Source organism: Seriola aureovittata, chromosome 18 (assembly GCF_021018895.1).
Source record: "Seriola aureovittata isolate HTS-2021-v1 ecotype China chromosome 18, ASM2101889v1, whole genome shotgun sequence".
Lineage (NCBI taxonomy): Eukaryota > Metazoa > Chordata > Actinopteri > Carangiformes > Carangidae > Seriola > Seriola aureovittata.
The window spans coordinates 16212811-16224406 of record NC_079381.1 but is presented as its reverse complement, the minus strand read 5'-3'; the positions used below and the strand labels follow the sequence as shown (position 1 = coordinate 16224406).

Below are 11596 nucleotides of genomic sequence, written 5' to 3'. Positions count from 1 at the left end.
CATTCACACACTGCTGTATTATGCTTATTTACATGTGTCATAGACTCTGGGTTTCTACTCCTAATGTGCCATTGCAGCTCATTCAAGCAGTTATTATAACTTAAAAGAGAGGGGAAACTCTGACACCTGGTGGACAGATGACACAGCTAATGACGCAGCTTGTCTTCATACCTGTTCTGTGTTTGTCTCCAGTATGAATGTGTGCCAATGGTAAGGCCCTCTCAAGGCACAAGGACAACCTGGCCTCAGTTGGAATAGTGTAAGAAACACGCACATAAATAGAAACAGACCCACATGAGTGTACCTATCTATTAGCCTTTGCTTGTATCGTCTACACCAGGCATGTCCAAAGTCCGGCCCGGGGGCCAATTACGGCCCGTGTTCAAATTTTCACCGGCCCGCAGCCTCTGTCATAAAATCAATAATATGCGGCCCGCCAGCACTGTTGACCACAGTATAAGATACACGCGTACAAAAAAAGCTATTTTACATTTCACCAGAAGATGGCAGTAGACCTGTGGCCGCACTCTCGCCGCCGTGACCCTTGTGTGATCCTTTCAGCCCATTTCTGACATGGCGCCTGTAACTAAAAAAAAGAAAAGTTGACAGCGAGGGCCGCCGCTTCTAGGACAAGTGGAAATCAAGAGTATTTTTCTGCTGAATTACGAATCAGTCGGCACCAACAGCTCCCTCTTGTCAACTTCTATCTCCAGCTGGATGAAAGCAGGTTCCAAGAGATTCAAACATTTGCTAAGAAAATGCTGAGCTTGTTTGTCTCGACATACTTGTGCGAGAAGACATTCTCGGTTATGAACATTAACAACAGCCGCGTGAGGACGAGACTAAGTGACTCTCACCTGTGTGACGTCTTGCGCATCAAAACCACTGTTTTTGAGCCGGACCTGGACTAGGCCTACATACTGCAGTGGAGATCTCAGTATCACCTTTCACATTAGTGCAGGCAAGATATGTGTTTAGTCCTCTGAGGTGAATAAATTCTAAAATCTCAGTGAATTTATTTTTTTGTGATGATCAAAACCACAGTTTTGAATATGCACGGACCACTGTTTTAAATTTAGAAGTTTACAGTGAGCATTTAATAGTGAATAATATGTAATGTTTCAAATGAACCTAGATATGTTTCATCTTCCCAAAAGTTTTTTTTCCAGACAGGCTTTTTCTTTATTTTATGTGGTCTTCAAATATGAAAGGCAGAGAGATTTTGGCAAAAACTTGAAAATGACAAATTCAAAGAATGTCAGGCTGAATGGTCGACCCCCACACATTTTCACCTTACCAAATCTGGCCCTCTTTGCAAAAAGTTTGGACACCCCTGGTCAACACACTACACACACACACACACACACACACACACACACACACACACACACACACACACACACACACACACTGTGAGTGAAAGTGACATTAGGTGCTAACCTTTGGACATTACAAAGGGCAGCATGAAGCTTTATTAAACAGTGCCAGTAACATTAGCTGTTAAGTTTTGTCTTCATGAATTTAATGGTAAGATAAAATGAAAACATGTCAGTTGCATTAGCTGCTAACTTGTGGAAAACAAGGCTAGTCTGAAGCTAAGCAGTGCAGTGTCACTGACTTCAGTAAGATATTATATGGCTGCCATTAACTGCCAAGCCTTTAAAATTTGGACATTTTAAGGGTAGCATTACCTAACCTTTGTACATTAGGCTAGCTGCCAACTTTTGGACTTTGTAATTAAAAAGATAGCTTTAGCTCCTAACCTTTGAATATTATAAAGCATTTTTTGCCATTTTATTTCACTTTTTTTTTTAAATATAGGCATTTATTTGAAGAAAGTTTGTGAAACTTATGATTTTTAACACTGAAAACCAGACAGAGCTAAAAAAGAGAACTGCTTATTTGATAAGCGTTGAACAACAAGCGTGTCCCAGCTGAGTACATCACTTTGTGGTGTCCCCTTGAGACACATCAGTTGTTTGGCTAAAAATAGGTGTAGGTATGTTTTGTTATTTCCAGACCTAGACACGGAGAGTGCTCTGTGTAGCTAATGAAAACTATGGATATTTTAGAAGTTACTTATGGCACAAGACATAAAAATGAATCCTGGTTCTCACGTATTTGTGCTGACGATTATTGGAGGCTGCTTTATATTATACCCCGTTTTGTATAATCCTTGCTTTATTTTGAAGGATGTATGTTGGTGGCGCTGTAGGCAATCTTACACCGGAAGTCGCTGTTGTCTACAAGTTGGATTTCAACTTTGACCCCAGTCTGTGCACGCTGGAAATGGAAACTCAGTAAAACAACGTGGATAGAGAAATATTTAAGTATTATTCGTTAAATTAAGCTTTGGCAGAGCTTCAGTGCCCCATGTTTTCCTCCGCCTGGATTTAATAACTCGACTCCTCAACTCGACTGAAAGGTAAACAAAACCGGTTTGATAATGTTACCGTGTTCACAAACTGTTGTTGGTTCATATCGAAGGTAGTTAGCTATAAAGCACCTCCACTTTTTGCCTTAGTCATTTAATTTTTTATTCAATTTCATACTTTTTCTTTGCGTATATTAGAGTCAGACGTATTTGTCTGTGGTAGTCTAAAAAGCTCACTTAGCTAATGTTAGCTAGGGGAGATGTTATTTAGGGCTAATTTGATTCAGGTGGTGTGTTAAAAATTAGTTACAAAAGATGATCTGATTCATATTAGTCTCTCGGATAGATATATCCTGATGACCAGAGTCTGTAATAGATGGATAAATAGATACTTTATTATTCCCAAAGGGAAATTGAAGTGTTACAGCAGTCACTTAAAATAAATAACTAAAAACAATGAGAAAGATAATAAAGACTGAATTATAGACAGTTACTAGAAAAAGATAAAATAGAAATGGAGTACAGACTAAATATAGAACGAAAGGGGTGAATATACAATGATAGTAATATAAAACACTGTACGTTACAGCAAGTAATTTGGATATTATGTAAAAGCTGTCATTGTACATTGAACAATGACACTGTAATGTCAGTAATGTTAGCTCATCACTCTACTACTTTGCCACAGATGGGGAAGGCACCTAAGAAGAGGAGCCTTGCCGACAAGGTCCGAAAGACCAAGACCTCTACTGAGATCAAAAACAACCCCTTTGAGGTGAAAATTAACAGGAAGAAATTTGATGTTCTGGGGAGGAAAAGCAAGCATGATGTGGGTCTGCCTGGTGTGTCTCGATCCAAAGCCATTAATAAGGTAAGAGAAAAACTCATTTTGTTAACACTGTGCTGTGAAGCCTTTTGCTCACAGCATTGTGCTGGGAGAGGGATTTTCTGCAGGAGGGACTGAGAAATTTGTAAAGACAGAAAGAACCATGGCCAAAACTAAGTACAAGTTGAAGTGAGGACACAAGTAGAATCAGCTTACTTGACTAAATGTTTCTTCTATTTTCATGACTTTGTATGTATATATGTATGTATAGCCTTGACTTAACTCTTGTTACACTCAAATTTGTAACTAATAAATAATCAGTTTTTTTGCAGCCTGTTGGATCTTAGTGTGTCAGTGTGACTGATCAGGAATGACATTCAGTGTTTTTGCAATTTTTCTCTCTGTAGAGAAAAGAGACCCTCCTGAAGGAATACAAACACAAGAGCAAGTCCAATAAATTCATAGACAGACGCTTTGGAGAGTATGACACCAAGATGGCACCAGAAGAAAAAATCCTGCAGAGGTTTGCAATGGAGAGACAGGTCAGTGGTGTGATAACGCTTTTGAATTACCTTGAAGGATACAACAGACATCAAGTCCTGACATGAAAATGGATGTAGTATTTACTGTCTAATGCTTCATTTTTCCCTGCTTTGACTTTAGTCTATAGCTTTGGCCTTCTGAAATGATCATATACTCAGACTTCTAGTGAAGCAGTAGCTCTAGCAGTTCCGTCACTTTCTTTTTGTACTTCATCTTCCATGCAGCAGATTGTGCTGTCATACATTATATACACATAAGAACAAATTGAACAGAGCAAACACCGGTCAGACTAAGCAGAGATTTTCTGCACTTCTTCCTTTGGGCTAAGAAAGTGACTACTTGTAAAAAAGTTGATTAAGTTGTTTATCTTGCTCTGTAACTAACTGCATTGACTTAACATTTTATCTCAGCGTGTCCATGATAAGAAGGATGTGTACAACCTGAACGAGGAGGAAGAGCTGACTCATTATGGCCAGTCACTGGCTGAAATGGAAAAATACAATGACCTTGTGAATAGTGATGATGAATCAGAAGAAAAAGGGCTTTTGTCTGGTGAGTATCGTCCAAGTCTAAATGTCAAATTAACTTTTTATTAAGTTAATTTAACTTAAATTACATTTTTGCATGCAGATGCTTACATATATTTATGTGGTTAAAGTGGAGAGAGCTGGTACATAATAGTGACAGTCTCTCTCTTTCTCACCTAGCTGAGCTGACCGCTTCCCACTTCGGAGGAGGAGGAGGGGGCCTCCTGAGAAAGAAGACATCTGGGGAGCAGCAGGAGGAGGAGGGAAACCAGAGGGCCAAATCCAGGCAGGAACTCATTGAAGAGCTCATTCAGAAGTCCAAGCAGGAAAAGGTGAGCCTGTAACACACTCCTGTTGATGGACACACATGTTAACAAATGTATTAAACTATCTTGTGAAATTTGATTTTATTTACAAAGGATTATGGCTGTTTACTGGCTGGTGATTGTAGTGATTGTCTTGAGGAGATGTGGCTTGGTCCAGATGATTAACTTTTGGTTTCTTAATCAGCGCGAGCGGCAGGTGCAGAGAGAGGAGGCGCAGGAGCTGACTGAGAAGCTGGATCAGGACTGGAAGAACATCCAGGCGCTGATGGTGAAAAAGACGCCAAAAGCTGAAAATGCTGACAAGCAGGAGGAGAAGCCCAAGGTAGGGATTCACCAATCAATCAGCAAATTGTTGTTGTTCCTCCACTTTGTGCTTTCTTTAGATCAGTGCCAGAGCCTGATATGTTCTTGTTGTCATTCTGCTTCCTCTCTTCCAGCTGGAAGAGTACGACATGATGGTCAGAGAGCTCGGCTTCGAGATGAAGGCTCAGCCCTCAGAGAAGATGAAAACCCCAGAGGAGCTCGCCAGGGAGGAGAGGGAGAAGCTGCAGAAACTAGAGGTACACACTCAGTGCGAGGTTGCTGTTGAACATTTTTCCCTCAGAGAAAACTTTATTTTTGACATGTTTTGATGTTGTGTGTCATAGTAGATTTATTTTTGCTCTGTGCTTTCTCCAGGCTGACCGTCTGAGGAGGATGATGGGAGATGAAGTCGGGGAAGGTGCACAGAGTCAGATCCACATGTCTGCTGATGACCTAAATGATGGCTTCATCCTGGATAAAGATGACAAGAAGATCCTTTCTTATCAGGTGTGAGACACCACAAGCTGTGGGATTTGAGGGTTAATGTCTCTGGAATACTCTTCATTGATTTTTACCTCAATAAAGAACCTTTTTTATTCATTTACCTTTTTATTTGTCTAGGATGGAAAATGGAACCTTGGGGAGGAGTCTGACGAGGACAGGGATGTAGATGAAGAAGAGGGAGAGATAGGTGAGGAGGAGGAATCAGAGGCAGAGGAGCAAGATGATGAAGATGAAGATAACGAAGATGATGAGGAGGAGGGGGAGGAGGGCAGCAGTGAAGAAGAAGAAGAAGAAGATGGCCACTCTGATCTGGACTCTGAGCAAGAAAGCGAGGATGAGGAGAGAGAACAGGAGGATAAAGAGCCCAGTGCAAAACCGAAGAAAAGTCTGAGCAAAGAGGAGCTGAAGGCCCAGCAGGATGCGGCTAAAGCAGAGCTCCCATACACATTCACTGGTAAATACACACACAAATAGATATTTTTTAAAAGAAAGGTGGTTTAATTCTTGAGTACATTTCTTTTCTTTTGGAGTTTACTTCTGATATTCATCTCAAATAGAGACATTGTAAGTATCCTGAGTGAAGATGAGATGAGTATTCATCCTCACCATTCATCCTCCCCAATCTGTTCATTCTGTTTCTCCAGCTCCAGAGAGCTACACCGATTTGAAAGATTTGCTCTCTGGCCACACCCCTGACAATCAGCGACTCATCGTGGCCAGGACTCAGAAGTCCAACCACCCTAGTTTGGCTGTTGGCAATAAGCTCAAATTGCAGGTACAATATGGAATAGGCTTTATTTTAGTAAACAAGTATCACACTTTTTTTTTAACCAGTTTCAGGTTACAAAATTATTTTATTTTATCTTATTTTATGTTTGTCTCAGAAACTGTTTGGCTTTCTGTTGGAGTACATTGGAGAACTGACCACTAGGAGTCCACCTGACCTCACCACCGTAGATAAACTTATACCGTGAGTCCAGAAAAAGTCTTTTCCTTCTCACAACTAAATAAAAATATTTACTACTGAAATCCAAATGCGTTTCTTCATCTCTCACTCCTGTTTTCTTAAATTCTCTCTAGCGAGTTGTACGCTCTGTGTCAGATGTTCCCAGAAGTAGCCTGTAAGGCCATGCAGAGCATCCTCGGAGACGCTGGTCACAGCATGGAGGAGGTGATTGAGGTCAAAGGACATGTTGCTTTCCCAGCGCTGGACATGGTATGTATTAGTTGCTGTGAATACGATAAAGATGTTAATTGTTCACTAGGATGTATAGAGATTTTTAGAGGATTTAAATCAAAGCTGCAACAATTAATGGATTCATCTGCAACTATTTTGGTAAAACGATTGTAAGCGTTTCAGTTATTTTTCAAGCAAAATGCCATGTATCTCTTAGTTCTAGTTTCACAAATATGAGGATTTGCTGTTTGTTTTTGGTAATTCAGTCATATGGATCAAATGCTTAATGATTTGATGCAAAGCATTTGCTGATGATTTTTAATATTAATCAAGTAAATAAGAGTTTCAGCCCTAGTTGTTAAATCATTTTTGAGTCTGCAGTTGTTGGTACTTTGGAATTGTATGGTTTTTGAAAAGTGAGGGAGTCATGCACTCTCACAGTTTTTTTTTTTTTTTTTTTTTTTTTTTTTTTTTTTTTTAATGTGTGTGTGTTTTTGTGTTTCAAGCTTGTCTACCTGAAGGTGACAGCGCTGCTGTTTCCTACCTCAGACTTCAGACATCCAGTTACAACTCCAGCACTGCTTTACATGAGCCAGACTCTCACCAAGGTACACACAGCCTTCAGTGTGTTATGTTATTATCTGTGTTGTTAAAGCTGTTTTTGTTCTGTTTGGTTTGTTCTTGCCTACCTACCACCTCTGTGTGTGTGTGTGTGTGTGTGTGTGTGTGTGTGTGTGTGTGTGTGTGTGTGTGTGTGTGTGTGTGTGTGTGTGTTACTTCATCATTGTTATTTCTAATGTGAGTTCACCATCTCTCTTTCGGTCTGAATCCAGCCCTTAGTCGTTATTCTTTTTGTGCTTTTCTCCATATACAATTCAGACATTTTCAAGTGTGTGTGTATATATATATATATATATATATGTATGTATGTGTGTAATTACATTGTTTCCAGATTAGAACAGCTTTCTGAAGTTAGACCGATTTCTTGAAACACTCTGTGTTTACATGGCATTTATACTGAAGCGAATCGTAATACAGATTTTCTGGGTGAGCGGATGATTGTTTTTTGGTACTGATTCCATAATCATACCTGTCTGTGTTTTTGTCTGTGATTTGTACATCTTCAGTGTCCAGTGAGATCATTACAGGATGTAATGTCGGGTTTAGTGCTGTGCTGTCTGGCAGTGGAGTACGTCTCTTTTTCAAAACGCTTCTTGCCAGAGCTCATCAACTTTCTGGCTGGAACACTACACCTGGCCGTGCAGGACAAGGCTTCTCTAGGTAGCTGCACATTGATGTGTCACAGCACATTTCCACAAGATTGTCATGCATGTTTTGGTGCCAGCGTTTGTAAGGGGAAACAGAACTGACAGACTTTGCGTTGCAGGTTACACTGTGGTGCCGCCTTTTAGGCCATCAGGGAAGAACAGTGATCTGCTGGTGTTGTCAGACTCCGAGTCCTGTAAGAGCTGGAGCAAGAAAGACCTGCCATTGTCTGCTGTCCAACACCTTGAACTCAAAAATGACCTTGACAGAGATCACCACAGGTAGGAGTGTGACGTGGTATACATGTTATTTCAGTCAGTTTGCAAAAACTTTAATATTACTTTAAAATATGAATATCAATATAGAGTTGTTGTTTTCATCACCATTGTGGTAAGCTTCTCCTGGTTTGGGTTCCTTAACGGTGAGTCGTTCAGGAGGTTTTTACCGGGAGCCAAATTATCTATCTATACTATTATATAAATGGACGAGGGGGTTAAAACCAGTGGGAACATAAAGCGGTCTAATATAAAAATCAGTGATCCACCAAATGTAAATATGGTGTGTCACTGACCTCTGGAGGCTTGGAGTTCAGAAACATCAGATCTCAGAGTGCATCTATGTAAGAATACCATGTAACAACAGGAGTGAACACTTGCATGGAGAAAATTATAGGCCCAGTATGAAGAGAGGAAGGGGGATCACAGCTTATCATGTTCAGTTTGGAACAGAATAAGATGCTGAAGAATGAAATGGTGAGACGGGAAGGAAGAGATGAAGTGAGACTGATTAATTCAAGGAAGTGATAAAAGTCAAGCTCATCTTCTGTGAGGACGAAATTGAAGCATGCTGACATGCACTCATACAGATCTCTCCTATAAGCAGTTTGTTTACCTGTAGAGACTTCATGGATCAGAGCTGATACATCCACTCGTGTGATTCTCTTGAGTCGCCAGCATGGTTTCACACGGCAGCTGGTGTGTGGGCACAAAGCAAAGCTTGCAAACAGGCTTCAGCGAACGATGGCTGTGCACAGTTTATGAGAATTACATTTTTATTTGTACTCTACTAAAATTAATACCTGTAACGTGCTATAAAACAGTGACTCAGACTCCAAAGTGGTTATATTAGAAAGACATTTAATGTCATTTATTTGCTGTACTTGAGTCACAAGGAATAAACTTATAGTATCTTTTAACGAGATTCATAATCAAATTCAAAATAATTTGTCTGAATTAACTGAAAGTATTCACTAGTTTATCCAGTGTATTTATTTGAAAGCAGCGCTTTATACAGACTGTTTTAATCCATCATGAGCAGGACCGGGTCTCGCTGTAACCCTAAATACCCGTTCAGTAAATTGTCTTTAAGTAGTCTGACCCAGTCCAGTCTCTACCACACTGTTGTGAACACGACACGTCATGTGACTCCTGTTCCTCACACCTGGTGCCCAGTCATATTCTAATATCTGTGTTCCTTCAGGCCGTACAGTGACACACACACACACACACACACACACACACACCAGCAGCTGTGTGTGTGAACAGCGTAGTAGCTGTGGTAATTATTGCCAGGGTGATACAGCATTCCTCTGAGGGGAGGTGGGGGACAGTGAGTGTACACTGAATTGAAGTGAAAGTGTATCTAAATGTGTAAAGATGAACGCATGTATTATAATTTGAGCTCATGCAGCAATAGTGACAGACAGAAGTAATGTTGAAGAATAGTTTGAGGGGTGATCAGAGTCATTTTCTATGGCGAGTTCTATGTGTGTGCTGGCTCTGTTCTTAATAACCATGAGTCAAAAAGCAAATAATAAGACTGAGATGTTCATCTATGTTCATGTATTTCTTCACAGGTTGATGTGTTTGTTTACCTGCCTGGACTTGGTGAAGCGATGCTGCCTGCTCTACAAAGACCTCAAATGCTTTCCACAAATTTTTCAGCCAATCAGAACGCTGCTTTCCAAACATCTCTCAGCCCAAACATTACCAGAGCCTTTTCAGGTTTGTCGCAGATGGGCTTGAAATAGTTAGTCTCTCACTATTTTTCAGTTTGTAGATGTATTGTAGTTTATGTTTGTACTAATGTTTGTTGCAGGAGCTTCACAGTGAGATCCTGGAGGCCATCAGCAGTGCCCCTGTGACTCACAGTACGCTGGTTTTTGAGAAGAAGAAGCCGATTCCTCTGAAGCTGCTCACACCCAAGATTGTTGAAGTGTAAGTAGTTAATGAAATGGAATTAAAAGCCTGTTTTTAACGATGTTGAAAAATTTGCCCCATTCAAAAGCTAGGATTAAACACAAAATTTTCTGGTAGTGCATCTGTTTTAATATCTCCAACACCTTTGATATTTGTCAGGCTGGACTATGGAAAGAAGCGTGGCAGCAGCAGAGAGGAAAAAGAGAGGGAGCGACTGAAGCACAAATACAAGAAGGAGTTCAAGGGCGCTCTGAGGGAGATCAGGAAGGACTCACGCTTCCTGGCCAGAGAGAAGCTCAATGAAGTCATGAACAGGTGTGGATAAAACTGAAACCTCCATGTGGAAGTGAACGAAACGCTTTTCTGGCGAAAGCCTCTTAACCTTTTCTGCATTGTGTGTTACAGAGATGCAGAGAGAAAGAGGAAGGTGAAGGAGCTCTTTGGCAGCTTGGCCACTCAGGAGGGAGAGTGGAAGGCCCTGAAGAGGAAGAAGAGGAAGTGAAGTGCAGAATTTCAGTCTCCATCATCTGTTCTTTTTCATATGGACTTCTGCTGTTCGGCTTTGAATAACAGCTTGTACAAGGTTGAAATTTGAGGAACTCGGAATTGTAAAGATTCTCTTTTATCACGAGGACAAATTTTTATACTGTTTGAGAAATAGCTGTCAGGATTGCACACCAAGTTGTCAAATATTCTGATGTAGGCGTTTGACGTGTCTGTGGATACTGTTGTTGGAAGTGTCAATCAACAAAGCAGTGAATATTTGGTTTCCATTCCCCTTTTTTTTTCCCACCAGAATCGATCTTTACACTGCGCTAAAACACAGGAACAATAAATAACTTTAAATATCTTTAATAATGGTGTCTTACATTCAGTCAACAGTGCACATATTTTTCTGTCAATGATATGAGGGTTAATGTAGTCCAAGGGTTCATTTTAGAAACAAAGTCAGAGGCTTCACCATATGACAGTTCGAACATCCAACATGCCTTATATTATCACCTGCTATTCACATGACAAAGAGTTCAAACAGGAAGTGAGTTGGTACACACGAGTTACACGAATGGTTTAACTAGTCTGACAGGAAGAGCTGGTTAAAGTTTGGTGGTTTGTGCTGGAAGATCTGTGGTTCTCTGTAGCTGTTGCTGCTGCTCAGGGTACATACGGAGCTCTTATTATACAACAGTAATCCCAAAGGTTTACTCAGTACTAAAATAGCCCCACCCTCGACTTAAAGGTCTCAGCAGCCTGGGCTGACATTTAGACACCTGCAACACTACAAGATGGCTTTGGTGCTGTTATTCGGTTGATGCTGGTTGGGAGTAAGGAGATGAGATTCTGATTTTACTGTTATATTAAAGTTTTTTGCAACATTTTAAATCATCTCACCTGTTGCAGCCTCAGTGACGACACCTCATCTCTTCCTGTAAGTGATAGTCTCTGCATCCAGGTTCAGCATGATATGCAGCAGATGATGTCAGCTGTTTCACATGCTCACCTCGTCCATAGCAAGTCTTTAGGTTGTCCTACTTATTCTTGTGTCACTTTTTAG

At 40.5% G+C, this 11596-nt stretch overlaps 1 protein-coding gene across 1 annotated transcript; it reads left to right on the top strand.

Annotated features, from left to right (window-relative positions):
• Positions 1–2240: 2240 nt before the first annotated feature.
• nop14 (NOP14 nucleolar protein homolog (yeast)) lies at positions 2241–10902 on the top strand. Its single transcript, XM_056404441.1, has 19 exons — positions 2241–2425; positions 3063–3245; positions 3608–3742; positions 4154–4295; positions 4451–4602; positions 4781–4918; positions 5034–5156; positions 5275–5406; positions 5521–5857; positions 6048–6178; positions 6288–6373; positions 6484–6619; positions 7087–7188; positions 7708–7861; positions 7968–8127; positions 9702–9849; positions 9944–10062; positions 10204–10359; positions 10450–10902. Exons 2-19 carry the CDS (start codon positions 3063–3065, stop codon positions 10544–10546), a joined length of 2631 nt encoding a protein of 876 aa, XP_056260416.1. The 5' UTR covers positions 2241–2425; the 3' UTR covers positions 10547–10902.
• The last annotated feature ends 694 nt before the right edge of the window (positions 10903–11596 follow it).